This window comes from Cucurbita pepo, chromosome LG17, assembly GCF_002806865.2.
Source record: "Cucurbita pepo subsp. pepo cultivar mu-cu-16 chromosome LG17, ASM280686v2, whole genome shotgun sequence".
In the NCBI taxonomy this organism is placed as follows: Eukaryota; Viridiplantae; Streptophyta; class Magnoliopsida; order Cucurbitales; family Cucurbitaceae; genus Cucurbita; species Cucurbita pepo.
Genome location: NC_036654.1, coordinates 4,993,138 through 5,020,875, shown reverse-complemented (window position 1 = coordinate 5,020,875; position 27,738 = coordinate 4,993,138). Strand labels below are relative to the sequence as shown.

The following is a 27,738-nucleotide window of genomic DNA, read 5'->3' as shown; positions in this document are numbered from 1 at the left end:
AAGAAGAATGATGTGGTTTTGACTGTTTCAAAGAATATTTGGGTGGTGAAGCTAAAAAAAGGAATTTCAATTGGCCAAAAATGTTGCAGCAACCAATTGTTGGGTGATCTCATCAATGGTGGATAAAAATAACCAATTGGTTTGGGGAAACCCATAATAGAGACTCCTTTTTAGAAATCCTTTAGCTTTGTGTTGCTTTCTTTTCTTTTTTGATTCAGACCTCCTCACCCAGGAGGGAATGGAGATCAAAGAAAAGAAGAGAATTTCAAGCTTCTCCTCCTCTCCATTTATGTCATCATCTTCTTTGATGGCTTTCCTCCTGGTTTTCCTCTGCTTCATCCTTTACGCCCCGATCGCCCCCGCATTTGCCCTCAGCCCTGCCGGCCCTGGCTCCGGCGCCGCCTCCTTCATTCCTAAAGACAACTTTCTCCTTGACTGTGGTGCCACAAGGGAACTTGGTGCACTCCCTGATGGAAGAGTGTTCAAAACTGATGACCAATCCCTGCAGTTCCTAGATGCCAAGGATGAGATGGTAGCCACCGCCCCACCGGATACAAACGCGCCGTCCCCCGTCGATTTGACAGCCAGAGTCTTCCTCCAAGAAGCTGCTTACCATTTTCAGATGGCTGAGCCTGGATGGCATTGGCTGCGACTCCATTTCTTGCCTGTTAAAACCAATGACTTTGATCTCTTGGAGGCCAAATTTTCAGTTGTCACTGAAAAGTATGTGTTGCTTCACAGCTTCAACATCAACAATGAATCCACATTTGTTCTCAAGGAGTTTCTACTTAATATCACTGAACCAAAACTCTCAATCAAGTTCCTCCCAATGAAGAATTCAGCTGCTTTCATCAACGCCATCGAGGTCGTTTCTGCTCCGGAGGGCATGATCTCCGACTCCAACATGGAGCTGTCTCCGGTCGGGATGGTCGACGGCCTAAGCAAATATGCATTTCAGACAGTGTTTAGGCTGAACATGGGAGGTCCTGCAATCACTCCAAGAAATGACACTCTTGGGAGGACATGGGAGAGAGATGAAGCTTACAGGAAACCTTTAGCTGCTGGAAAGAATGTTGTTGTTCAGACCAACAGCATCAAATATCAAGACGGCCTGGAAGAAATTGGGAAGTTAATTGCGCCTCCAAGTGTCTATGCAAGTGCAGTTCAAATGGGAGATGTTCAATCCATGGAACCAAATTTCAATATCACATGGAGATTTGAGGCAGATCCCTCATTTGGGTATCTAATTCGCTTCCATTTCTGTGACATTGTCAGCAAAGTTCTAAACAATCTGTATTTCAATGTTTATGTAAATGGGAAGGCTGCCATAACCAACTTGGATTTGTCACACAAGCTAGGAGTTTTGGCAACTGCATACTACCAGGATGTTGTGGTTAATTCTTCTTTCATTGTAGAGGGATTGACAATTCAGATTAGTCCAGCAAGCGTCGATACGGGCGATAGGAATGCGATTCTAAATGGGTTAGAGGTAATGAAAATAAGCAATTCTGTTAATAGTCTGGATGGAGAGTTTGGAGTGGATGGTAAGTCTGCAAATGGGTCAAACCGTGGCACGGTTGCTGCTGTTGGGTTCGCAATGATGTTCGGGGCATTTGTCGGGCTCGGTGCGATGGTGATGAAATGGCACAAGAGACCTCAAGATTGGCAGAAGAGGAACAGTTTCTCTTCATGGTTGCTTCCTGTACATGCTGGTGATTCAAGCTTTATGACAAGCAAGACCTCATATGGTTCACACAAGACCAACACTGGTTTAGGCCTTGGCAGGTTCTTCACTTTGGCAGAGCTGCAAGAAGCCACCAAGAACTTCGATTCCAATGCAATAATTGGTGTTGGTGGGTTTGGAAATGTGTACCTTGGAGTGATTGATGAAGGCACCAAAGTTGCTGTAAAAAGAGGAAATCCACAATCAGAACAAGGCATAACAGAGTTCCAAACAGAAATTCAAATGCTTTCAAAGCTAAGACACAGGCATTTGGTTTCTTTGATTGGATACTGTGATGAAAACTCAGAAATGATCTTGGTATATGAGTTCATGTCAAATGGCCCATTCAGAGATCACTTGTATGGAAAGGACTTGTCTCCGTTGTCGTGGAAGCAAAGGCTCGAGATCTGTATCGGATCAGCTCGAGGTCTTCATTACCTGCACACAGGATCAGCACAGGGAATCATTCACCGTGATGTCAAAACAACCAATATTTTGCTCGACGAGAACTTCACTGCAAAAGTTGCGGATTTCGGGCTGTCGAAGGATGCGCCAATGGGGCAGGGGCATGTTAGTACTGCAGTGAAGGGGAGTTTTGGGTACTTGGATCCAGAGTACTTTAGGAGGCAACAGTTGACAGAGAAATCAGATGTTTATTCGTTTGGGGTTGTTCTACTTGAGGCTTTGTGTGCAAGGCCGGCAATCAACCCATCTTTGACAAGGGAACAAGTGAACTTGGCTGATTGGGCAATGCAGAATAAGAGAAAAGGGACATTGGAAAAGATCATGGATCCTCTTCTAGTTGGAGCCATAAGTCCTGAGTCTATGAAGAAGTTTGCAGAAGCAGCAGAGAAGTGTCTTGCAGAACATGGTGTTGATAGGCCAAGCATGGGGGATGTGCTGTGGAATTTGGAGTATGCATTACAACTTCAAGAGTCATACTCAAAAGGCAAGGCAGAAGAAGAAACCAAACCCGAAGCTACCGCACCTGTCACCCCCACCTCCGCTACTCCTACCGCTGTCGACGATTCGACAGATGCACCAAACTCCGACAACCGCCCTGCTGCTGTGAAGCCAGAACAGAACAGGCAACCGGCAGAGGTCCCAAATCCCATTGATGATCACTCCGGCAGTGCAATGTTTGCTCATTTTTCTAATCTCAATGGTAGATGATGATATCAAAACTTGGAGGGCTGTGAAACAACAATGCCTAAACACATATGTCATGAAGGTTTAATTGTGGAGTTGGGTGAGTTTGGATAGGCTAATCTGCATTCAACCTGTGTTCCTTTTCTTTTCTTTTCTTTTCATTTCTTATGTGGGAGTGTCTGATTGTTTGAGTCAGAAAGGAAAAACAAAAAAAAAAACGAAGAGAAGGTAAATATGTTGTGATTTTCTGTACTGATGTTCAAGAATGTACACATGCAGTAGAGGTAATCCCATATATTACTCCAATTATATAAGCTACAACTTGGTTATGTAATCCCCCTGTAACATTTTCAATCTTAGGACATGAATTCATCTGCATATTTCAGATGGCATTCCAACTTTTTAAACAAAATTACTTCCAACTTTGTATTATCAAGTTGCAACGAAGTTCTAAACCTATTTCTTTCTAATTCCCTACCAATAAATATAGTCCAGATGCTCACAAGAACTTGCTCAAATTTCTTGCAGTCTGTTTCTAGGAAGATTAAGAATCATTCAACTAAATAAAAGGTAGAAATTTCATATTTCGATCTTGTGCTGTAGGGGTGTGAAAATGCTGAACCAACATATTAATCCTCCACAAAACAACCATCACTCAAACCAATTGGATTTGGTATATCCCCTCAATTAAGAGACTGAATATTCAAATCCCTCAACTCGAAAAAAGAACGAAAATCAATGAAACCGATCACCAAACTATACGGACGAATTCTATTCAGACCAAGCCCATGTACAACTTTTGGTTTAGTATAAGGAAAGACTAGATGCTCTATTTACATGCAAAATCCAAAAAGCTACACGACCCTCAGTGGAGACAACTTTTGGTTTAGTATAAGGAAAGACTAGATGCTCTATTTACATGCAAAATCCAAAAAGCTACACGACCCTCAGTGGAGAGCTGCTAACTCAACGAGATCTTTGTACTTATCAGAGACTAAAGACTTCACCTTCAGAGTTGGTTGGCCGTTGCCTTTTGCTGGAGACACATACTTCAACCCGATTACTGTTGCCAGGCCTAACAAAAAGGATTCGGTAATTAATTTACAAACACATGAAATATGAGATAGAAGAACGTTCCCTTCATTATTTTAGTAATTTACATGAATTGAACAAGAAAAAACTAAAGCTTTTGGCGTGACACATTAAGGGCTGACCAACAAAATATTCAGTCCAAAAGAACCATAAAATAAGGAATTGAGAGAAACATATACGTATGGAGTTATTAAAAAACGTTTTCAAAGACAATGCAACAAGAAATGTCTACTCACTCTCATGTACGCGTCCATACAACAGCCTTTCACCTTTCCAGTACTCCAACGGTCGTGTTTTGAACCTGGTACTTCTTCTCATCCCATATTGCCACGTTGTTCCAGCCCCTGGCAAGATTGGCAGATCACAAAAAGGAATTCGAAAGAAAAATCTCAATAGTATAGAAATAAAAATTTGGGTTACATATACGGCTAGATACCTGCAAAGCTTTGCCTCCCGCAAATCTTTTTACCTTTGCGTTCTTTGCTTGCACGAGATTTGGGCTTGACCTGTTATCCAACAATAACCCAAGAAAACCTTGATTTTCTCTCGAGAGTAAAAATCAGTAACAAGTAGATTTAACAAAAAGAGGGTTTTTATCATTTTCTTTCCCATTTTGTGTGTGTGTGGTGGTGGAGGGTGGGGTGGGGGCAAGTAAACTAATCGAGTGGTGGTAGGCTACTTCTAATTTTAGATTTTAGAAGGCAATGTATCATTAACAAAAATATCACAGGAAGTCGAGCAATCATCGACATAATAATGTGACAATATTAATAATTGTAAAGAGTAACGAAAGAAATACGTGCCAGATAAAACAAGTAATGAAACTGAATACAGTACTTCCATATGACAGTGGTGACCACGATAAAGAAAGCCTTCATATATGAAAAATACCACAATTTGACAAAGCACTTCGAGTCATCGATAATGAGCAACTGGAAATAAAGGCGAGGAAAAGAGAAAAGAAAGAAAAGGTTTACCTTATCATGGTGATCTGTTCCACTGCTCCTAAACGGCCCATCCACAATATTTTCAGGACAAGTAGCAGTTGATTGATCTGTTAGAAAATAAAGAACACACAACCTGAAATCATCTAATCCATCTACTGGGATTCTGGGAATTCATAAGCCAACAAGAACGAATTTCTGCCTTTCCAACATAAAAATCTAAAGCAGTACAATCTGTAAAGAGAGAAAATGGTTCTTCATAGAGAAAGCTGAAGCCAATTCAGAATTATAACATTATTGAAAATGTCGGCATGTGCATCTTGTTCAGAAGAACAAACCATCGTTATACAGTTCCTACAAAATGTGAAGCATTGAAGTGGTACACTTCAACTACTAAAATTTATTTAACAATCCAAGACGTACTTCTTACGGAGTTATTATCATTTCTCGGACATATTTAGTAAAACATACTTTTCCAAAATTTATCAAAAAAGTCCAACCATCAAAAGCACTAAGATAAGCAGTAACATACGTTAGGTTTTAATTTCCTATTTACATGAATGTACAATAAATTATCAGCTAGAGTAACTAATGATATTCTGGAATTGGTGATCATACCCAACTGACTCTGAATGCCAACCGGGTACCCTTTGATCCTATCCACCTTGGATGTGCTTGGTTGCTCAGAAGCTGATCCTGCGTGATCTTCCATCTGCATATTATCAATTTATCACAACACGATGTAATATCAAACTTCAAAACATATAAATCAACTGGCACAAAGATATGTACCTCGTCATCGGACGCATTAGTTGCATTAGCCACAGCATCTTCTTGAGCTTCGAAACAACTCAATTTCTCATTTGCTTCCACTTCTGCGCAGCTGCCACTAATATCCTTAGCTTCCATGCTAGCTTGAGTTCCACTTAAGGCAGCAAAGCCGCCAACTTGGTTTGAAACATTACTCGAAGATATTTTACATATGGAATCAGCATCTTCAATAAGGACTTTGGGCGACTTGATTCCATTAGCTACAGCCCCGCCATATTTGGTTAAAAGTGACTTTAATTTAGAAACACTTGACTGCTCTGCAATACCAACTGCATCCGACAAGTGATTACTGAGTTCAAAAAGGGAAGGATTTCTTGCTGGTGATTGGTCAATGTCCTGAGCTGAAAATGGAACACATGATGACTTTGAAAGCAAAATTTGTTCATTCAGGGCTGATAATGATGCCAGTGGACTTCTCATTGAGGGTGGTGTACAAAGAAACGAATTTTCATCATCCTGCTTAGATTTCAGAGTTTCTAACATTTGTAACTGATTGTCCACACTGAAACTACGCTTAGGCAGATTGCCTGTCGAAGATTTCAAATTCACTGTTCGAGTGGCTTCTAAATCTGGAAGGTTTAATTTCTCTAAATTAATGGGTTTAATCTGCAAGCACTCCTGTAACATGTTGATAGCTCGATCGCCTTCTAGATCTTCACAATTAGCAGAGAGTAATTCATCCAAAATTTTATCCACTTTGTTCTCTACCTTGGCTATTGAAGCTACAAAGAAAAAAAGGATCACAGCAGCAAAGAGGGACGATGGGGACTGACCTTTAGTGTTAACAGGGACAGTGCGAAATGAAAAGGAAAAGAGGGAGAAAATGAAAGTAACTGATATAGATAAAAAGTAAAATCAACTGAACCAAGATGCATGCAGAAGGTTGCATTTTGATCTACATTATAAATTACTTACCAAAGAACTCCTCCTCCCCCTCCTCATCCTCAAAGGATACATCTTCATCAGTTTTATTTTCTGAGTTAATTATAGGCCTTGAATCTTTTTCTGTGCCCGGTATTGATACACTGATATTACCTGATTCAAATGTCACTTGCGAGGGTTCTACATTCTGATCATTTTCAGATTTTATTGACGAATATTGAAGCTTGTACCTAACAGACCTCCTGCGTGCACAACAACAAGATTTGGGGTTCTCAACCAAAAGAATACATGATGTTTCAAAGAAAAGAGACAAAAATTTGTTAATAATATAGCATGTTTGTGATTATACCCAAGAATTCCTGGTCTACGTTGGCGTATATTCGTGGATGGATTTTGTAGGTTCAAGTCCTTCAAAACTGCTTCCGTCTGTTTTCGAATTTCTCTTTTGGCATCTGTGGGTCAATGACAAAATGGGAAGAAAATAATGACACAAACCTATATGCATCTGAAATTTGTGCGGAAAAAGGAGCATAAGAACAACTTACTTTCGAGCCTTTCGTAGGCCAAAAATAACTCCTCTGGGTCTTTCAATTGTTTAATGTCAATTTTTGGTTCCAAGCTCACAGGAGGTTGTCTATTAGAAGAAGATATCATAAAAGTTTGCCAAAATTTTACTTTTGTTCGCACAAAAAAAAAAAAAAGTAGGCAAAATTCACTTATTATAAGCATTACCTAGCATCAGGTTTTAAAGAAAACCTAGCCCGCTTTCGGTTTAAGGCCGGCCTTCTTTCTTGTGGATTTTCCTCTGCCTTCACTGTAGCTTCCTCCTTTTTCTCATTGTTTGCAAGAAACGTTGCAGCTTCAGATTGCATCAAATTTGAGTTACCGTCTAAAATTGATCTGGCCTGCTCTTTAAGTTTACTAGGATTTCTTGAGACCTAGCAAATTTAGGAGACCTATGAATCGTTGACCCTCAATTAAACCAAAACTAGACATATATATATATATATATATACAAAATGCTTCGATAGGAGCCATGATGATGAGAGAATGGAGATCATGAGACGCAATACTCTAAAACCATAATTTTCAATACTCTTGCATCAGTGCACTGAGAACCAAGCGCCCAAGGGAAATTAGATAGTAGTAATAAGAAGCAAGGCTATAGCACCGTAGCTTCCAGTGCTCTTGCATCAATATACTAAGAAAACAAGCCCCCGTCTTAAACCGACGAACTATATATCATGCCCGGAAGTAAAACAAATCCCAGTTCACAAATCAAATGGGCTAACCAGCTTTTACCATTAAAAACCAAAGTAGGAGGTGCATTTAATTTTAAGGAAAGAATAAACCATCACACGCAAAGCCAAAAAAACATTTCAATTCCTCACACTTTCCACAGTAACCAGAACCATCGATTCAAAAGGAAAACCACGCCACGCTCTGAGATACTTACTGAAAATATGGGAACAGAACATGAATTTCAATTCATCCCTCAATTGCGCACTGAGCTCGTTGAACAAGCAGAAAATGGCACAAATCAAAAAAGCAATAAATTGGAAGCATCATATACAACGAGTATGGAAAGATAGAAATACCATGGATTTGAGGTGGTTGTGGATGGCGTCAAGGTCGGTTCCAATACCATGTGGCTTCGACGGATCCGGAAAAATGCCGAATGCGCTTGGAAAGAGATAGATACCAGAATAAGCAGCAAGAGGATCGATCACAACAGAGAGTCGAGCTTCTTCGTCCACCATTGTTGCACTCTTCAGTCTCTGGATCGAACCCTATGGAATTGGAGACTGCAGAATTCGAAAGTAAACCAAAGGCGCGAAAAGTTCGTATTATTTTTCCGTATTTTAATGTTTTGCAGATGAGGTCCTTCGAATTTTCCTCCTTTTCCTCTTTGGCCGACGTATTTCAATGAAATTATGTTTGTTGCCCAAAATAATTTTATATGAAAAAAAAATAATAATAATAAAATAAAATTGTTGATGAAGTTTGAATATATCTTTCATTTTCTTTTAAAATATTACATTTTTACTTTTAAAATCTGAATTTATGTCCTAAATTTTATAATTTTACATTTTTATTCTTAATTTTAAATTATATTTCAAAATTTTGCATAATTGCCCCAAATTTTCACTCATGCACGTGTCATTTATAAATTTTTTTTATTGATTAATTTAATTCTTTTAAATTAATTAATTTTTTCATCGTTATTATAATTAATTTAAAAAATTACATCATAATATTTAAATTAATTAACGAAAAGTCAATACCAACGACCCAAAGTATGTGTAGATAATGAAAATTCAAAGGACAAAGTTAGGAGAAAAATGTCCATTGCCTACGTGCTTGTACCATAGGATTTCATCATCGGTAGCAATTACATATACAATGGCTATGTGATCTGGGTCGATGTCATGACTTTGGACACTTGAAGTTGCGTCTATCATTTTTCTACATGCCTCCCTATTTTCTCTACGTTTTAATGCTTTTGTACCCGTCGAAGCAACATTTCTGAATTTTCCATCCTTTGATTCCATTAAATTTGTGTGACGTGTCATGATCATGTTTGTCCAAAGCGTGTTGTCTATGGTCACATGTCGAATATCTCGATCATACTTGTCCAAAACATGTTGTCCGTATTCGTAGGCCCGTTCCAAACCTCCTTTACATGCTTTCATCTTAGATATGTCTTTAATATTTCATGTCGTATCAATATGCGAGTATATGACCGTTCACCAAAATCATGTCTATACCCGCTAATGCTAAAGTTCCCAAAATGTAGTATAGAGGATATGACTACTTGTCACTCATTCCTACCGGGTTATATGCTATCAAAGTAGTTGTTGCCTAATCGCTTTTAACTTATAATATTACTTTATTTCACATTGTTTTCAACGTATTTCCTCACTCACATTTTCTAAATATTTATCGCAAACGTGATTTGAGGCTCAAGTATACGCTAACGTTATCTGCGAAATTCGAATTTCTCATGACTGACTTGTTCGCTAAGTTAAAATAAGTGTCACACAATCGTCGACCCACTGTCACAAAAGTGCGATTGTAACACGATGCATGGATTTAACTATTCTGTCGCCATCAAAGAAACTGGTTTCTGAAGAAGCTTCACATCAGCTCAAGTTCAATTCGCCGGACCTTATACGGGATGTAGACTATCATTTGGGTGCATCTTGATATGCATGCCAAAGGTGATATATTGATATTTGTACCTTAGTTATTCACGTAAGTGCTAATCTCCTTTGAAATCTATGAAGTGGACTATTGAGGATTACTATAAAACTCTCGTTTTCTCTCGCTACTTATTCTCTCTCTAGATAGAAAGCAGAACGCCCGATCATCGACAACCCTTTCTTTCCTCTGGTATGGATTTCCACGAAATGAAAACATGTTGCATCATTGTATGCTCGACATTTGTTGCCCTAGTTTACATCCCAGAATACTACTATGACTAATTTGTCACCCAATCTACTTAAATAACCTAAAAGCTTGACCCCACACTGTTTAGAGAATGGGTTTTAAGCATGTTTTGACGTTGAATTTCACGAGTCGATTTGAAGTAGTTTTCTAAGTAATTGATAAAAGTATTTTTAAGTACGAGAAATATAATTTCATTTAGCTGTTGGAAAAAACAAATAAACCAGTTCAAATTTATTATTATTATTTTTACGTTTTCAATAGAAATTATATTAAGAAATAAAAATTATTAATATTATTTGAAAATATTATTTTTTCAAAGAGATGAAGAAAAATTAAGGAATTTCATATGTGCGAATCCTAAAAAATATAAAATAAAATTTAAAGAATATTCATTTTTGACAAAAAAAAAAAAAAAAAAAAAAAAAAAAAAAAAAAAAAAAANTTTCTTGAACCCGAAATTTCCGGGGAAGTTCACGCGCGCATTGCAATGTAAATGACAATATTGGGTATATAAATTAAATTTCCCAAAATTCCATTATTTATTATTAATAATATATTTTTTCCCCTTCTTCTTCCCCGTAGGGTTGCAGCAGATAAACGCCACCACTCAACACGCACCTGTCTCTATAAACTCTCAACATACAAAGCTCAAAGTTCTTATTTTTTCACTTCATTTTCACTCTCCTTCATTTCCTCTGTTTCTCCTTCTTTCTCTGCAACAATGGGTGCGTCACTTCCACCCAAGGAGGCCAACCTCTTCAAGCTCATCGTCGTAAGTTTATCGATTCTTTTCTATGTGCTTCATCATCACTTTAATCATACTTCGATCGAAGTTAAATAGTTGTACCCTTCTTTCTTCTTCTTCTTTTCATTGGACAAACCCTAGATTTTTCTTGCTGAACTTTCGGCTAGTTTTGTATGTTCTTTCATTGAGGAATGTGGGGATTGGAGGAAAATTTGGACATTCTTTGATTGCATTTTTGTTTCATAGGAACTAGTGAATAAGTAAGCTACTTTTAATTTTAATTGGGTTGCGTACTACTTCAGTGGATAATAATAACGTGATTTGGTCGGTTTTTTTGTCGATATGATATTCATCAGCTGTGTTATTGGTCAATATTTGAGAGGCTGTTGCAATGGTTAATTGAGTTTTGTGTTTTTTGTTATTATCTATTGTAGAAATCATACGAAACAAAACAGTACAAGAAGGGCCTGAAAGCAGCTGATCAAATTTTGAAGAAGTTTCCCGAACATGGAGGTAGTTCCAACTCTTAGTTAATGATTATTCAATTCGAATTTGTATCTGGCATCCGTGTTAAAACGATGTACCAGTCTTATTTGTTATTATTTCTTTTCCACCCCCCCTTACTATCTTCAATAATTCTTATTTCTACACAATATCAGAAACTCTATCCATGAAGGGGTTAACGTTGAATTGTATGGATCGTAAGCCTGAAGCATATGAACTTGTTCGATTAGGATTGAAGGTTTGTGCATTTTTTTATCGTACTCGAATTTCATTGTTTCATAATAGCTGATTTGTATCATAGTTCCTGGTCATCTAAGTTTGTGTTTTGATGCAGAATGACCTAAAAAGTCATGTTTGCTGGCATGTTTATGGTCTCTTATATCGTTCAGATAGAGAATACAGAGAGGCAATTAAATGTTACCGGAATGCCCTGAAAATAGATCCTGACAATATTGAAATTTTACGTGATCTGTCACTTCTACAGGTTTGAACTATATCTTGTTCTTTTAACCTGTGGTTTTCTGCATTATATTTGTGCAACATGGAAATATCATTTGTTACATCTGAATCTTGATAATATACTTCTTTGCGGTGAATTTTTGGATGATACTTTGAGCTATTAACAACTATAAATTTACAAGACCTTTTATTTGAAACTGAGAAACTATTACATTGATGTGAAATTTACAGGAACTAACGATCCAATATAGGCTACTATTAGGAAAGTTTGTTCACTGTTATAAGTATTACTAAACAGCACCAAACCTCTGACAGTAGGACTTTGGACTATCTCAAGCAGAGTTTTCTTTTAGCTGTATGCAATATTAGTCACTGGGAAAACCACCCATTGAACTACTCTGTTCTAAAATTTGTGGCTAACTGTTGACTTGGTGACTCTTACACTTTCTGCTGACATAGATGTAGATGGCACTGCTATGGCCGTATAAATAGCATAAGTTTGTGGTGAAGTAACTAGAAGCTTGTACAGATTCAGAGCTAATAGAAAATATAGCATAGGTGGTGATAAGAAGGAATGAAGAAAAGAGTTTGAATTGTTGGGTGCTAGAGGCTTGGTCTATTTAGAGAAAAGTTGATTTTCAGTTGGGAGTTGCAACAAATTGGAGTAAGAACGGTTGGACCATTTTGACAGATTATCATGCACAAAATCTTTTTTCTTTTGAAACATAGCCTCAGGATCAGTTCATCATTTTATTAGGGGGAGGGGGGAAATTAGTATGGCTAATGTAATGTCTTATCTTTTAGCCTTTCTCTATATCTTCCTTCTTGCCCTCTTAATGCATCTAATCTCATTTTTTATATGTACTTTTTAGAGATTCTTTCTTCCTTAGTTTCCTGATCTGGAACATGCATATTGGACCACGTTTTGGTGATCTTTATTTGATGTGTTTAATCTTAATTACTTTATCGTTATGATGCAATCATTTTCTTTATTATTTGATTTTTTGGTCATATGTTTTTGGCTCATTTTTACCTTTAATGTTGCAGGCCCAAATGAGAGACTTGAAAGGCTTTGTTGAAACGAGACAACAACTTCTGACCTTGAAACCAAACCATCGCATGAATTGGATTGGTTTTTCTGTAGCTCATCACTTAAATTCAAAGTACGTTCCTATCTGTTTGACTTGTAATATGTTCAGTAGTTGTAATGACTTATTTGGCATAGCTTCATAATATGAGATTCAAAATATGGATCCTACTTTATGACATTTGAGAATTTATACAAGTGAGTTTTCTATTTTTTTTTTCTCTAATTTTATTTTCAGAAAAAGGAGAATTGTTAAACACCATCACCAGCAATGTCGGGGAAACTTTTTAAGCTCCCAAATCTTCCCGAAAAGCTCTGGGAAAAAAAAAAAAAATTAAAGCTTATGAAAATAACAATTTTGTACAATATCGATGTTCTTGAAAAATAATTTTAGAAGTGTATGTATATGTATTTTAAAAAGTTATTTAAAACCACAGCTCATGGATTGGTTTTAATTTTGCTCTTGTTAGATAAAGAAGTTGAAAAACTTCTGACTTTAATATGAGAGACAGTTCATTGTTCTATCTTATAGACTTAAGTAGATATTTCACTATTTTTGTAAAGGTTGCCAGATTATTTTACTCTAGTATTTATTTTTTGTGTATTTGAGAGTATCACCTCTGGTTTTTTGCTTAACTTCTTTCTTTCACTTTTAGTCCATCAAAAGCAGTAGAAATTTTGGAAGCATACGAGGGTACGCTTGAAGATGATTATCCACCAGAGAGTGAACGCTGTGAGCATGGAGAGATGCTCTTGTATAAGGTTTGTATATATATATTAGTCTGTTCTGTTAGCAAAGTTTGCTTTGTCAGTTCTTCTTGATGAAGTTTCTGTACATGTCACAAGGTTGAGCTTTGTTGGCAATAATTACTAGCAAGTTTATTTTGGTTGATAATCCATTTGTATTCTTCTTTCAGATTTCTTTGTTGGATGAATGTGGTTTTTTTGAAAGAGCTCTTGATGAGTTGCACAAGAAAGAGCCAAAAATTGTAAGTGGTCTTGTCAATGCCATCTCTTTGGGGTTCTCTTTAAACTAACATTTTCAGCGAAAACAGGGTGTTATGTGTGGTTTTTTATTATGAGATTTTTTCTTGTTATGCTTGTTTTAGGTGTTTGGTATCTTGTAACTTGTGAATTACTTTAATTAATCGTTACGTTTTATTCTTTTGGATTGGAGTCACTTTTTATAGTTATCTGGGTTTGCTCCTTAACTTGGGCTGTTTTTTGTACCCCCTTATTGTAAGTTCCATGATTCTGAATTACAGTTTGGTTTCTATTGAGAAAGAGCTTTTGAAGGAAAAGTTTGTCTTTCTTGTCCGAACAAAACTATGAAACACAGAGAGAGAACCAGCAGTACTAACCAATCTGACTCATTTACAGGTTGACAAATTGTCTTATAAGGAACAAGAGGTTTCTCTGTTAGTGAAGCTTGGACGTCTGGAAGAAGGCAAAAATTTATACAAGACACTACTTGCCATTAATCCTGACAATTACAGGTATTAAATGGGTTTAATTTTCTTCATTGATATTTAGGATGTGAATCTCCTGCTGCCTTTCTTTGAGTAAAAAGATCTCAAACTATATGGCTTTTATGGAACCTCAAAAGATGGACACTCTACTTTTTTGGCTCTAAGGCATTGGAGGAACGGGAAGGGAATTGGTTAAGTTTATTTCCTATTCCACAGGTTGATAGTTTTCATATTTAAACATTGAGTTCAATAAGAAAAAAAAAAAAAAAGCGATCTTGAGGATGCTTACTCATCATAAAACCATGTTCGTTCTTTATTTATTGTTTCTTCAGGTTTCTCTTTCATTTTTCCCGTTTTTATAAGAGAAGAACAGTTTATTAACTGCTTGAGAAGTCTCAGATAGCAGACTTCCACATAACTATGTTATCTTTCTATTTCCCACAAAGGTGTATGCTCACCCCATGAATGTCTTACATATTTAAATTTATGATTATATATTATTTGTAAACCATGATTGGCTGGCCCAATGGCGATCGACGACTCAATGAAAACATGGGCCTAGACTGAATGAGTTTAAGCCAAATGACTACCTACCTATGTTTTAATATCTTACAAGTTTTCTTAGCAACCAAATGTGGTAAGGTTAGATAGTTGTTCTGTGAGATTAGTTGAGATGTATATAAGTTGGCTTAGACATTTACGGATGTAATATATACACACACTTTATTTCATCATTTCACTCCATATAAATACGCACACTTTAATTATAATCACATATCTTTTATTGTGACTTTTTAAATGAAAAATTGGCCTGGAAATCCATTAGATTAGGTTCCAGATGATGCTATTTTTTTCTTGCCACTGATTAGATACTATGAAGGGCTGCAAGTTTGTATTGGGCTAGTTTCAAAAAATTCTGAGTATTCTCCAGAAGAAATTGAACGGTTAGATGAATTATACAAATCTCTGGGGCAGCAAAATGGGTGGTCATCTGCTGTTAAGGTATGAAATCTTGACCAATATTCTTTTGAGCTCTTTTAACTTCATTTTCCACTTTTGTAGCGTGAGTTTAATGTTGGCTTGGGAAATATAATTGGCTCATTCTAGAACTTGACATGAATAAGATTTATAACTGCAAGCATATCTTTTGCTCGCTCTTGTAGAAATGATAACTTTGGCATGACATGTTATTCAACAATGTGTCTGTTTTTAAAAATTAGTTTTGAATAAATTAAAAGAAGTCAACCTTATGTGCATCTTGGTATGCCCTGTATGTCCTTAGGACATGGCCCCAGAGCGTCCTTTTTCTAGAATTTGGTGGTTGAGGTCTAAAGGAACTCACTTATATGTAAAGGTATCTGTTTGTTTTTCCCCCTCTCTTCGTTCCTCCTTCCCTCCTGAGGTAGGATGTCTTATATTATTCAATTGATGTTTAGTAGAATCCCAATGTCCCATTTTACCCTTTTCAAAATCATATTAGTAGAATCCTGAGGTAGGGCAATCACTGTTATGCCTCCCTCATTTTTAATTTCACAGAACTCTTGATGAGAATGGTAGAACTTATGAGGACCTGCCATTATTTACTCACACGACGAGGGATCAGTCCTCCATTTTCTATGACTTTTCCCTAGGGCTTGGACATTTGGTGTGGAATATTAAGTCTTTTGGTGTGTTTCTTACAAAGCATTGTTTATTATATTTACATTGTCTACAATGTTTTTGTGGTGGTGAAAAAATAAATAAAAGAGGAAGTCTTTAACATTGATGGGGAGCTTGGTACTGTTTCAATATGGAATGATGAAAGAGGAAACGTTGGCAATATTCCATTGGATTGTGAGTCAGTTTCAATGTGCAAATGAAAATCTTTTTGTGTAATAGTCTCCTAAGTTATTGGAAGAAATCAGGGTAAGATTATCACTGATTCTAAGGAGGAAGAAAAAAAAAGGCAAAGGAAGAGATTGTTGAAGTTAGTGAATTGCGTGTTTGATTGTCCTTTTGCCCAAAATTTCGTGTTCTTACATGAGACGGTGCTTTAAACCCTCAATTTGGGGTTAGAGGAGGCTTATTATGGAAAACAGGTTCCTTTATCTCATCGTGTGGAATTTGGTTAGGAAGAAACAAAAAAACACTGGTTTTTTTTTTGGAAAGGGGTGAGTGTTTGGCCCACTTTTGTGCAGTGCCATGGATACATGAAACTATTATTTTATGCAATCGTTTCTTGTAATACCTACAAATAATTTTCCTTATTGTATTAGTTTGTCCATCTAGTTGTTGTACACCTTATTTTCCAAGTGGTCATATTATGTTTATTTCTGCACCTCTGAATGAAAGATGCTTCTATTATTAAGAGAGAGAACTCTGTTGTCATTGTCCTTCATATTACTACTAGATCACTTACATTGTAACTGTTATTATTGTCCATCATGAGACCTTTTCTAGTTTAAATTTCTTGATGCAAGTGGCTCTTTTGCAGAGAATACCACTTGATTTTCTGCAAGGTGACAAATTTAGAGATGCGGCTGATACTTATATTCGGCCTCTCTTAACCAAGGTACTTATGTTATGGCTATTCGTTTTGTTTCTTGATTATCAAATTTGTAATGGACGCTGAAATTTAATGAATCTGTTTGTTATTTGCTTCAGGGAGTTCCTTCTTTGTTCTCTGATCTTTCCCCTTTGTATGATCAGCCTGGAAAGGTTAGTTTGCCCATTCCTTTCTTTTTTCTTTCTTTCTGTCTTTAAAGAAAAGTTTTGAAACCCTTGAATGGAATTTTTAGAATGTCTGTATTGCTTGAAAAATCAACTCAATTAATTTTTCTAATGTTCCTTTCAATGAACTCTTATTCAGGCGGACATACTAGAGCAATTAATTCTTTGGTTGGAGAATTCAGTCAGGTCAAGCGGTCAATACCCTGGCAGGTAATATTTCTTTTTTCTTTGTTACTGGTACAAGTATTTACCCTTTTGTAGAAGATTGAGATACTCATCAAAACTCCATTTTTTTTTTAAGTCTTATATCCCACTTGGAAAGTGCAACGATCTGCCTTCTTAGTTGGTTGATTTGCATCATTTTTAAAATTTGGTATATCAAAGGATTATAAGGAAAAAAAGAGGTACAAATTGAAGGATAAGACACTCTACCATGAAATCCAATGGATTAGTGAAGATTTTTTTTTCATTGATTTAGAATATAAAGGAACAGTAATTGTTCATCAATGTCATCGATTTTGTGCACTGTATGGCTTCATTTTGGTAAAAACGAGTTCATCTTCTGTAATAATCCTCTTTTATCTTCAGTGCTGATTGGAGGGCTTCTTGTTACCTTTGCAGACATTCATGCAAATTTCTTGATCCAGTGCTGATTGGAGTGCTGATTGAATTATTTTCTGTTTTCTATAAACAGTGAAAATATATAGCATAAATGAGTTTGAATCAAGTACTAGATCTAGAATATCAAAACAACAATATCTCAAGATTCTTCATCATGTTAAGGCTTTCTTCACTATGATGATTCCACGGAACGTTAATCCAACGAACCTTTACCTTTGGCACAATGCAAATAGGATCTGAGTTGAGAAGTCTTGGTTTTATTCAGAGACCCTCTGAAGTTTAGGCTAGGGAATATCCAGTCACCTATTTTATCGTTTTTAAAGTAATTTTGGTTTCTTACACAAACAAAGACCCTCCATAGTTAAAAAGTTGAGCCATCTTCTCCAAAGTTAACTTTGTAAATACTACTTTTGAGGAGATACAGCTAATGGAGTTTTAACCTTTTAACTTCTTCAGAACCGCTGAGCTTCTCTAGGAAGAAGGTTCACTAAAGAACTTCCAACTTTGTAGGGATTCTTTTACAACCAAAATTTCGTTAGAAAAATGAAGCATGTTGAAGTAAATAATAAATGACTTAAAGAGAGTGAGTTCAAGTCATGTGGCACCAATTAGGCTTCCCGTCTTTTTCTTTGCTTGTTAAGTGCAATATTGGGGAGGGTTTGGTTGCTTATTTTCAGAAAAATTGGTGGGTGGGCGAGATTCCCCTTCACGAGTTAGTTTCCTCGTTTATATCATATCTTCCACTAAAACATTTATTTTGTGGATTTTGTTCTTTTGTCCCTTGAACTCTCTGCCTCGTTGTTTTTGGGTTTTACGTGTCATCTTTCTGATGGTGAGGTCGTGAGACTTCTTTCTATTCTCCATAATCTGTGCCTTGTGGGGTTAGAGACTTGGTTATGGATCCGAATCCTTCTTGTATTCTTTCTTTTGGTTGTTGTTGGCCCCTACCTCAACCCGTCCCACCTCTACTTTCTCCTTTATTTGGAAGATTAAAATGACATGTTTTATACGGGAGAGTCAGCACTATGGATTGTGTCCAAAAACATTCTTCTTCTTATCCTTGAATTGGCGTTTTCTTTGTAGGCGTCAGTCTGAGGATTTGCATCACCTTCTTTGGGGATGCCTATTTGTTCAGTCCCTTTGGACCTGTTGGTTGGCTTCTCTTAATTTATATTTGGTTTGAAATAGGAACTATGCTGCTCTAATTGAGGAGAATCTCTCTTGGGTTACCCTTTCGTGATAAAGGCAAAGTTTTGTGACATGCTAGCTTCTTAGCAATCTTGTGAGGAGTTTGACTTGAGAGAATAGCAGTATCTTGAGGAAAATTGAGAGGTCTTGTGAAGAGGCTTCGGAGTTGGTGAGGTTTGATGCTTCTTTGTGGATGTGGGTAGAAGACCTTTTTATAATTATGAGCTTGGTTTGATTTTGCTGGATTGGAGTCCTTTCGTTTAGTCCTTGGGATTTCCTTTGCATTGACTTGTTTTTGTATCCCATGTTTTTTTCTCTCATGTTTCTCAACAAAAGTTCGATTTCTTATAAAAAAAAAAAAAAAAAAAAAAAAAAAAAAAAAAAAAAAAANCCCTATCTCAGTACCTAGTATGTACCCAAGTAATATGATCTATAACATTTACTGGATTTTTCATGCCTGGTGAGTGAGTAAAGCATTAGACAGAAATCAGGCTTCCATTCCAAAAATGTTTCTATCTGGAATGGTATAGGGGTTATATTATTATTTATAGCCTTTATTTAATTCACATTGATGATCCACCTGGGATGGCTTTTTTACCCCAATTAAAGAAAAAGTAGTATCATTTCACAGGGAAAGGGATGTTGAAGAAATGTTTTTCCAATTACTGAAATATTTATTTCTGTTTCTACCTTTTGATGTTCTTTGCTACAGTACCGAAAAGGAACCTCCATCAACACTCATGTGGATTTTGTTCTTACTGGCTCAGGTTAGTGTTTGTCAGTTTGATGATTACTTTGACATTGTTTTTCTGGCGACTTTATTTATTTGAATATTCATTATGCTCACGACATTTTGTGTTCAGCATTATGACAGAAGGGGCCAATATGACATTGCTCTCTCCAAGATTGATGAGGCTATAAAGCACACTCCAACTGTCATCGACTTGTACTCTGTAAAGGTGAGGCAGAATGGGGAAAACAACGTTGCCATTGATTATGATTATAGTAGTAGTTGTTGTCTTATGTGTGAAAATACGCATCTCTTATTAAAGCTTGTGGTCTTGAATTAAGTGAAATTCCTTCAACTTCTGAAGGATTTTTTTTATAAAAAAAAATCTAATTTCCTGAGAGCTCTTTTTTAGGCTTTGCCATCTAATTTGGTGGTTCCACTTTTGGGACTTTTACTTTTGAAGCTTCTTAGTTGAATTGTTAGTTTTTGGAGGAGTTTCTTAGCCAACTTTTTATTGTTTTGGCTATTTTTTATTTTTATCTTTAGCTGTTGTGGTTGTTTTTTGAGTTTGCTTTGGAGCCGAGCTTTAATTTATTGGTCCTTTTTGTTTCTTGGTCATTTTCTTTTGTTTGTATTCGCTTTATGATCTTGTCTGTTTTCTGGTTCTATTTCTTTTTATTCTCCTCGGCAGTTTGTATCCTTTGAACATTTTCCTTTTCATTGTATCAAGGAGAAATCGTTTCTGGTTACAAAAAGTAGTAGTTGTTTTACAATGGTCGGGGATGTCTTCCTGTAATATTTAGGATTAATTTTTGTACGATTTAATTTAATTAGGTTTTCATAAAATGATTAGCATTGACATTTAATATACATAGGCACTCAATATGCTATACCAGGCAGCTTTAAGTATTTAACGTTACATATTAAACTTGTGATGAAACTTATTCTCAAAACTTGGTTTTCATAATAATATTTTGTAAATAATAATTATGATAGGTTTTTTAGAACTTGTGATTAAGGTTTTCTTCATTTTTTAATGATTCAGGTTCATGTTTGATTTTTATTATTTCTATGTATTGTTATACTACAGAGCCGCATATTGAAGCATGCTGGTGATGCAGCTGCTTCTGCTGCATTGGCAGATGAAGCTAGGTGTATGGATCTTGCAGATCGGTACATAAATAGTGAATGTGTCAAGCGTATGCTGCAGGCAGATCAGGTTTTACTATGATTTTACTCCTTCAATTTCTGCATTTGATATTTTGTCTGATGCACGACTTAGTTACTTATGTACTATCATTGGGCTTTTACTATTATTGTTTCCCAAACACCTTCATACTTGAAGGTGGCCTTGGCAGAAAAAACGGCAGTTTTGTTCACAAAAGACGGAGATCAGCACAACAATCTCCATGATATGCAATGCATGTGGTTTGTCTCCATCCTCTGCCATGTCTGTCAACTATCCTATATCATTGTTCTCAATTTCAACTAATGGGGATCTCTCTCTTTGTTTTGGGGTGAAGGTATGAACTTGCATCTGGTGAAAGTTACTTCCGCCAAGGAGATCTTGGACGGGCTCTGAAGAATTATTTGGCTGTCGAGAAGCATTATGCTGATATTACCGAAGATCAGTTTGACTTTCATTCTTATTGCTTACGGAAGATGACTCTGCGTGCATATGTTGATATGCTCAGGTTCCAAGATCGATTGCATTCTGAGCCATATTTTAAAAAAGCAGCTATAGGGGCCATCAGGTGAAACCTTTTTGTGGGACCTATTTTGTTTTCTTTTTCTTCTGTTTGCATCGTTTGATCCAATAAGACATCTCGCCATTCTTGCTCTCCAACTAAGATGCACATATTTAAAATAATGCAATTTCTATGAATGTGGACAGAATGGCAAGGACACGACTATCAAAATATGTTTATTTAAGTTCATTTAATTTTTTGCACATTTCGATGCCTTTCCTGTTAGAAACTCAATGTTCCAAATGTAATAAAAAGAAAAGAACAAAATATTGAATATGTATGAGAAGGTGTAGTAGCTAATCACATATTTCTCTAATTTACCTTCTATGCATGCTTCAAAAAGATTATGAAAGATCTAATACATGTAGTTGAAGTAGAAGATTATAATTATTAAACTTAATTAGATCTGATGTTTCATTGATTGGGTTCACAAAAATGACCGCAAATTTAACAGAAGATTTAAACTTCAATCTGACGAAGATTTAGTCTTTTGTTCGTTTATGCTATCATTTTTGCATTCTTCCTTACATTATTTTGATGAAATGCTTACATGGTTTCTTACCCTGTTTACAAAAATGTCCGCAAATTTAACAGAAGATTAAACTTTAGTCTGACGAAGGATAAAAGAAACAATTACACCACTTGGGATCCTTTACAAGAAGAGCCTCCATAAATTTATCACAAGATTTATTCTTTTTTTCGTACACGCCGCTATCGTTGTTGCATTCTTCCTTCCATTATTTTGGCAAAAAGCTTACATGGCTTCTTACTTTTGAGGTGCAGATGCTATATCAAGTTATATGACTCTCCTCCAAAATCAAGTACTGGAGAGGATGATAGCATGTCAAATTTGCTTCCTTCTCAGAAAAAGAAGATGAGGCAAAAGCAGAGGAAGGCTGAAGCACGAGCTAAGAAAGTATTGTGTTTTATTACTGTAGCTGTTGTTGGAGGTTTTTCTCTGTTGATTTCTTATGTATTCTGTTTCACATTAGGAGGCATATGTGAAAAATGAAGAAACAAATAATTCCGGTGTCTCAAAGTCTGGGAAACGGAATGTCAAACCTGTTGATACAGACCCACATGGAGAAAAATTGGTGCAGGTTGCTTTCTGTCTGTTGTGTGTGTGGTTTGGTTGGTTTGTGAAGCTCCATAAATTTGATTTCCGAATTTATTTAGGTTGAAGATCCATTACTGGAGGCTACAAAGTACTTGAAGTTACTTCAGAAGCATTCTCCTGATTCCTTGGACACACACGTACTTTCTTTTGAAGTGAATATGAGAAAGCAGAAAATTTTACTTGCTTTTCAGGTGTGTTATACGTTATAGATCAGATCTTGGGATTCTCCCTACCTTTCTTCAGAATAATCACCCTATCTGTGTTATATGAAAATTGAGTCTGACGAGAAACTTTTGGCCAAAATAGTTGCCACAGCTGTGACTTAAATCTATTTTTTTCTTCCCAAGTTTATTCGAAACATTATCTTTTGTGCTCGTGCTTTCCTGTAGGCTGTAAAGCAGCTTCTAAGGTTGGATGCGGAACACCCAGATTCTCATCGTTGTTTGGTATGTTGCATCTGATGTGCTTAGTTTCATAAGGCTACTAGGCTGTTTGATATGTTATCTTTGTTGATTTTTTTTTCTTTAATGTTTTTGAATCCAATGGGTTATCTGAATACTTACACTTGCAAGATTGTTTTAAAAAAATGACGACTCATTTTAGTCAAATTTGTAATACATTTTTTTATAAAAGAAAAATTCCTTATATTTTACTCATTATTTCAAAATTAAGAAAAATAAAACGAGGTTTAGAAAATGGAATAAAAGAAGGAATTTGTATTTTTCTCTTAACACAACCTTTCTTTCTAGGTACTCTGATTTTATGCCTCGTCAAGGGGTAAAGAGGTGTGATTTCAAACCATGATGGACACCTGCCTAAAATTTAATATCCTATGAGTTTTCTTGAGAACCAAATGTAGTATGGCTAGATGGTACTCTCGTGAGAATATTGAAGGTGTGTGGTGTATGCAAGCTAGTTTGTACGTGTATTAAAAACAATGAAATATATATAGATAACTAACCATGCTCTTTCATTACACTCTCTAAACCTCCTTTCGCTCTTTCTGCCAGCATCTTGTATGACTCTCAAAAATACAATTAAATTTATCATACTTCTCATTATAGTGGATTCTACAATTAAGATATTACATTTTAATTCCGCTAGGACATGCATTTTCAAATTCAAGAAACATAATGGATATTACATTTGTGTGTTGTATCTCTTGTCTTTATTAACTGTTTTTTAGAAAAGAAAGTTATTTTATGAATAGATGTTTCTTTTGCTGGCAGCTTGTATTTGTGTTTTCTGTGCACGTCTTTAATGTGTTTGAATGTTGTGGGTTGTTTAAAGCTCGTATGAATTTGTACGCAGATCAAGTTTTTCTGCAAGGTGGACTCAATGCCCGCTCCAACAACTGATGGTGAAAAACTTATTTGGAGTGTCTTAGATGCAGAGCGTCCTCTGATCAGGTTTTAAAATTTCTTTATGAGTTACACCTTGTGTTTATTCTGTGCTTTACTCTAAATGGCTCTATCTACTCCTATTGCAGTCAAGTGCATGAAAGATCATTGATGGAGGCAAATGAAGTTTTTCTTGAGAAACATAAAGGTTATCATCGTCTGTATTGCAGTCCCATATACCATAATACTGAATATTTAATTTTAATAACTTTGACACATAAGGGATATCTTGTTTCTTTTTTCTTTTTTGGGAAAGAAAAGCAATGCTATTCATTTCAGTATTGAAAAATCATCAACAAAATACTTCTGATTAGAAAACTAAATCCTCGAAGATCCAAAGTAACCTATAAATACAAACGATGAAAATGGTTAGGCTCTTTTCAACTCTAAAACCTTCCTGAAAGGGTAACACAGAAATAATTAAAAAAGCCCACTCCCGGAAATTCAAATACAATTTCTGAACATAATTCTTCACTCATCTAAGCTTCCTATTTTTGAAAAAGGATAATCGTTTGAATATTTGGAAAGGCCGCTTCCTATTGAAATGGTGTATAGCTCTATAATGTGTTTGGATTACTCTATACATTTTGCAATGTGTTTTTTATACCTTTTAAAACAATTTTTTTTTTTTGCTACTGCAGATTCCTTGATGCATAGAGCTGCAGTTGCAGAAATGCTAAATTTATTAGAACCTCAGAGAAAATCTGAGGCTATCAAATTGATTGAAGAGTCGACAAACAACATGGTGCCAAGGTTGTACATTTTTATTGAGTCCTATTATTTTTTTGTCTATACCGGATATATCTAGATTTGTTGCTTCGCATAAGTAATGGAATTAAGATTTGGTATTATTAGAAATGGAGCACTTGGGCCAATTAGGGAGTGGAAGCTCAAGGAGTGCATTACCATTCACAAGCTCCTCGAAACAGGCCTTGTCGACCATGCTGCTGCATCAAGTAAGCAAAGGAGATCCCTGCCTATTCATGTGTCCAATTACTTTTTAATTTCAAACTTAGTCATAGTGTGCATCGTTAAAGGTTTGATGATTCTCTTATAAGCAGGAATTTATAGTATTGCTAATGATATTATTTGTTTATTAAGTTCTTTATATTCATTGTATAAGATTTATCCTATTTTAGTTTCAAGTAGTTGCTCCTAAGGATATGGTGCAGATCCTTATATCCACTACATAGGATAGACCCGTGCAGCCCCAACAAAGCGGAAGAATGCTTTTGACTGCAGTCCGAAGTGTGAACTTTTCTAGCCAAGCAAAAATTGACCTCATAGTAAGATGGTACTCGAAGGGAACATAATACAAACAAGACAATCGTCCAACCACAATCTTTCATGAAATACAACCAACAATCATCCCCCTCAAAATAGGCATTCCTGCTATCCTCAGTGGGAACAGAACACAAATTGAGAAATGAACGGGTAGCCACATCATTAGCAATAGTTGCTATCAGAATCCCAGTGGCAACTGCCGTTATTTATTCGTACCTTTATCTCATCATTAGCAATGGTTTCCCCATGCCATTATTTATTTTACTTCATCTCATCTCTAGCAGTAGTTGCCATCAGAATGAGTTAGCAACTTTCAAAATCAAGCTGTTAGGCCCATAACCAGGTTCAGTCTTTATTGTACTTGAATAAAAGATCAAGTGGTTCTTTTTAGGTATCCTGATGGTATGATTGTAGCACCCAAATATGTATATGTTGTGGCAGAAGTGGAGGACTGGACTAGTTGTAAGGTGAAGATTGCATTTTGAGGCTAATGCCCCACTTAATGGAATGGAAGTCAATTCAGAAGTTGTTTGTGGGGGGAAATTTGGTATGAAGCTGGAAATCAATACTTGTTTCCCCCAACGACGTATAAATATTTACCAGATTTTTTTTCCGTATTACCGTTGTGTGGGATATTTGGGCGGTAAAGTCACCCGCAGTAAATTTTTTTATCACCGTGCTGGTTGAGCATATGAACATGGCTAGGTTGTAAATATTAAATAACAAACAAGATTTCTGTCTGTAGTTTATACTCCCTATTTTAATGGTGGAGGGAGGTTTGACAAAGTATGATGGTGGCACACTGGCATTAGTTCTTCATTTTGTAACACAATAGTGCGAGTTATTTATATATTCTAATCTTGTGTTGTTTGTTGCGAACGTGAATGTTACCATAGGATGGAAAACCCGATGTTCGGAGTTCTTCCCTTACTCGGCCTACTTTGAAGGCAGTCTCAGCTCTGCTGTACCAAACTCGGTGAACAACCAAACATTGAAAGATGCAGAAATGATCGGTGCCAATCGAAATGCCAACTCTGTTTCAGATAATGGGAAGCTTGATGGATTCAAGGATCTTACTATTTGACCGTGATGCCTAATGCCAACCATAATATTGTTGCATTTGCAGGTTCATTTTTGAGATGATATATGTCCTTACATGATTCAAAAACATCATTCAGAAAGCTGCCTACAGTCCGTTAATTACTTGCAAAGAATCAACGACCACTGTCACGTGCTAGGTTCATAGCTAGCTGTGGCAATTCGGTTTGTAGTTTGTTGAAGATCATATTTTGCTCTCTTTTTTTCTTCACCCCTTTTATTTATTTTCTTTTCTTTACCCATTTCTACTTTGCCTTGCCCAATTCTCTGATATGTATTCCTTCTGGAAATGTGTATAACTTCCAGTTCCCATTGCATTTGAAGGGTCGACATTTTCAGTTGCTCACAATTTTTGTAGATTCTAGACAAGGATGATGATGTATGTGGGTTTTGCTCCAATCCAATATCTGAGGTTATACTTAGGTGAAGAGAGCTAAGATTCTTTCCCATTCTCCATGTCCTCCATGGTTATACGATCATCCTGCGACGTAGAGATACTGAACTTAACATAGTACTTTGTCGGTCGATTTGACTATTGCTTTGTTATGTATAAACACCTTGTATGGAAATTTTTGCTATGAAATTACTGATCAACTTTTATGTATTTGCCTTAAACTGTTATGTACAAATACTTGAATTGATGATTCACATTAATCAAGCAAAACCTGACCAAACCAAGCCAAAGGTGGTTCGGTTATGGTTCGACTCTGGCAGTCTGCTGCAATTTGGAAAGTTATGAAGTCGACTATAGTCGATTAGTGTCACTCGAGTTGAGCGAATATGGTAAGTCTCATTTTGATCTTTTTTTCCCTCTAGATTTCATCGTTTGCTCTCTACTCGTACAGTGATATGTGTGTCGTTTAGGCTTATGGTTCTGTTTCCCTTCGACTGCCCTCTGCCTTCTATAGTCTTCCTATACTACAGAATTTTTTCCTTTCCTTAAATGATTTTGAAGCTTGACTCTGAAGTTGAGCAGATAAACCATAGCCCCACGTGTGCGCACACACAATAATAACAACAATAATTCATCGTTTGGTCGATTGATCAAATCATCCATTGGCCAATAATTAGAATTATTGAAGTAATAAGTTAGTATTATTTGAGTAGTTACTTAGTAAAATGATAATGAATTAATTGTGGCATAGCCCATTAATTAGGTATGCATTTATAAGACATTATACATTAGGTATGCAATTTGTAGTGTAGGGAATGCTAGAATTTGTATACTAAAATCATCATTATTTGATGTATTATCCATTAGAATTGTGAAGGAAGGATTTATGAGGTTTGTGGAGGACCATTACTTTACTGGAACTCAAAATCTGTTCTTCCTTCTCTAACTGCAACTCCCAAGGATATTGTAACTATGATTTTTTCGATTGAATTATAAAATTTCGCTTGGAAGTCAATCTTATCAATAATATAATCTTATCAATAATATGATATTAACGGAGTGATGGTTGGATTCAAATAAATAAAAAAATTTGAGTTCATACATCTTATTAAAT

General features: G+C 36.1%; 3 protein-coding genes across 4 annotated transcripts; 2 read left to right on the top strand and 1 right to left on the bottom strand.

The window, feature by feature from the left end:
* The first annotated feature begins 18 nt into the window (after positions 1–18).
* LOC111778821 (probable receptor-like protein kinase At4g39110) lies at positions 19–3,206 on the top strand. Its single transcript, XM_023658798.1, has one exon. The coding sequence runs from the start codon at positions 239–241 to the stop codon at positions 2,894–2,896; it is 2,658 nt and encodes an 885-aa protein (XP_023514566.1). The 5' UTR covers positions 19–238; the 3' UTR covers positions 2,897–3,206.
* A 226-nt stretch (positions 3,207–3,432) lies between these two features.
* LOC111778823 (centromere protein C-like) lies at positions 3,433–8,521 on the bottom strand. 2 transcript variants are annotated; one of them, XM_023658804.1, is made up of 12 exons: positions 8,220–8,521; positions 7,354–7,559; positions 7,167–7,255; positions 6,971–7,073; positions 6,655–6,863; positions 5,701–6,461; positions 5,527–5,620; positions 4,942–5,018; positions 4,401–4,470; positions 4,201–4,308; positions 3,818–3,947; positions 3,433–3,735 (listed from the first exon to the last, which is right to left on the bottom strand). In XM_023658804.1, exons 1-11 carry the CDS (start codon positions 8,379–8,381, stop codon positions 3,820–3,822), a joined length of 2,007 nt encoding a protein of 668 aa, XP_023514572.1. In that variant the 5' UTR covers positions 8,382–8,521; the 3' UTR covers positions 3,433–3,735; positions 3,818–3,819. The 2 variants fall into 2 exon arrangements, with proteins under 2 accessions (XP_023514572.1, XP_023514571.1); XM_023658803.1 differs by having other exon boundaries at positions 3,433–3,947.
* A 2,111-nt stretch (positions 8,522–10,632) lies between these two features.
* Positions 10,633–26,834, top strand: LOC111778820 (N-terminal acetyltransferase A complex auxiliary subunit NAA15-like). The gene is made up of 26 exons (XM_023658797.1): positions 10,633–10,843; positions 11,251–11,329; positions 11,476–11,558; positions 11,655–11,804; positions 12,827–12,942; positions 13,523–13,628; positions 13,784–13,855; positions 14,247–14,362; positions 15,205–15,337; positions 16,809–16,886; positions 16,979–17,032; positions 17,184–17,254; positions 19,566–19,620; positions 19,717–19,812; positions 20,674–20,802; positions 20,929–21,011; positions 21,107–21,337; positions 22,115–22,247; positions 22,324–22,431; positions 22,508–22,639; positions 22,838–22,894; positions 23,760–23,857; positions 23,938–23,996; positions 24,490–24,601; positions 24,704–24,804; positions 26,029–26,834. The coding sequence occupies exons 1-26, from the start codon at positions 10,793–10,795 to the stop codon at positions 26,214–26,216; spliced, it is 2,691 nt and encodes an 896-aa protein (XP_023514565.1). The 5' UTR covers positions 10,633–10,792; the 3' UTR covers positions 26,217–26,834.
* The last annotated feature ends 904 nt before the right edge of the window (positions 26,835–27,738 follow it).

Excerpts from the sequence above, each read along its gene's own strand:
- LOC111778821 (XM_023658798.1), top strand. The coding sequence starts at position 239 with ATGGAGATCAAAGAAAAGAAGAGAATTTCAAGCTTCTCCTCCTCTCCA.
- LOC111778823 (XM_023658803.1), bottom strand. The coding sequence starts at position 8,381 with ATGGTGGACGAAGAAGCTCGACTCTCTGTTGTGATCGATCCTCTTGCT. Across the intron at positions 6,462-6,654 it reads GGGGGAGGAGGAGTTCTTTG|CTTCAATAGCCAAGGTAGAG; the intron begins GTAAGTAATTTA and ends TTTTCTTTGTAG. Across the intron at positions 5,621-5,700 it reads CTAATGCGTCCGATGACGAG|ATGGAAGATCACGCAGGATC; the intron begins GTACATATCTTT and ends GATAATATGCAG.
- LOC111778820 (XM_023658797.1), top strand. The coding sequence starts at position 10,793 with ATGGGTGCGTCACTTCCACCCAAGGAGGCCAACCTCTTCAAGCTCATC. Across the intron at positions 13,629-13,783 it reads GAGAGATGCTCTTGTATAAG|ATTTCTTTGTTGGATGAATG; the intron begins GTTTGTATATAT and ends TTCTTCTTTCAG. Across the intron at positions 22,248-22,323 it reads CTGAAGCACGAGCTAAGAAA|GAGGCATATGTGAAAAATGA; the intron begins GTATTGTGTTTT and ends GTTTCACATTAG.